Source organism: Condylura cristata, unplaced genomic scaffold (assembly GCF_000260355.1).
Source record: "Condylura cristata isolate star-nosed mole 26May11 unplaced genomic scaffold, ConCri1.0 scaffold00034, whole genome shotgun sequence".
In the NCBI taxonomy this organism is placed as follows: Eukaryota; Metazoa; Chordata; class Mammalia; order Eulipotyphla; family Talpidae; genus Condylura; species Condylura cristata.
The window spans coordinates 3,226,828-3,228,079 of NW_004567135.1; the positions used below are offsets into that span (position 1 = coordinate 3,226,828).

Consider the following 1,252-nt stretch of genomic DNA (forward strand, 5'->3'; position numbering starts at 1 on the left):
CTCCAGCTGCAGTGGCTGCTGATAGCTTCTAGTGCTGCGCCTCAACTCCTTGCCCCACCAGGGAGGGTCCTCATTTACCTTTTTATCTCTGGGTCACAGTGCCAGGCCTCACCGTAAGCACTTTGTAAATATTTAATATACCTACAAGTTAGGTGCTATTATTCTTGGACTGAAAATCTGCGGTGCAGAGAGTTTTAGCCTGTCCAAGATCCCGCAGGACCAGTAAGAGATAGTCTGGCTCCACTGAGCTCCCCTGTTCTAACAGGTACAGCTTGGATCAGTGACTTAAAATTTCTTTGAGGGGCCCTCCCTGGTGGTGCAACAGGCTAAAGCCCAGCACTACAAAACTAGCAGCAGCTGCTTCAGCTCAAGTTCCATCCCCTGCCAGGGAGCTGACCCACACTGTTCGGCAGATCTCTCCTGACCGGCCTGCTGCTCCCCTCGACTGTATACTTCGTCAACCTGCCTGTTCTGCTCCCCACTCTGTCTCTGGTGACTCTTCTCACGCTCCGGCACCTCTGGCCTGTACCCCAGTTCTGTGTGCATAAATAATCTTTAAAATTTTTTCTTTGAGGGCCCCCATGTTGGTGCAAAAGGTTAAGGAAAAGCACTGTGAAGCTGTCACAGACACTGCCATAGGAGTTCTATCTCCAGCCAGGGAGGGACCTGCAGGCACAGCAGACCCCTCTTGTCTATCCCACTGCTCCTCTCAGCAGTGTGTCTCAGTGGATCTGCCAGTTCTGCTCCCCACTCTGTGTCTGGTGAATCCTCTCACCCTCCCAACCCCTGGCCTGTACCCCAGCTCTTGTGTGCATAAATAAATAAACTTTTTAAAAAGCTTCTCTAAGTCCCTTAGCAGAGCTATGTTTTCCGTTGGTGCTCAGTACATGCAGACACAACGTGCACATACACAACTGAAACACGAAGCAATACTCTCTTTGGCATTATGGGCATGGGTGTGTTTCATTTTAATGCCCATTAAGCCCCACTAGAATGATTGATTGATGAGTCATGTTGGTGACTAACCCCAATACAAACATTTCTTAAACATTTAGTTATTTGTGCATACAAGAACTGGGTACAGGCCAGAGATGGGGGGGGGTGTGAGGGAACCCACCAGAGACAGAGCAGGCAGCAGAACAGGCAGATCCACTGAAATCCACCGCTGACGGGAACAGCTGGGGAGACAGGGAGGTCTGCTGCGCCGTGAAGGTCACCTCTCTGGCGGGGCCTGGAGCTCCAGCTGCAGTGG

The 1,252-nt window shown here is 51.1% G+C and overlaps 1 protein-coding gene across 1 annotated transcript in view; it reads right to left on the reverse strand.

Annotated features, from left to right (window-relative positions):
- RPS26 (ribosomal protein S26) overlaps positions 1–945 on the reverse strand; it is a 4,845-nt gene extending 3,900 nt beyond the window's left edge. Inside the window, exon 1 of the mRNA XM_012732288.1 lies at positions 934–945. Within this exon, the coding sequence (XP_012587742.1) occupies positions 934–945 (12 nt within the window). The remainder of the gene's footprint in view (positions 1–933) is intronic.
- Between the last annotated feature and the right edge of the window lie 307 nt (positions 946–1,252).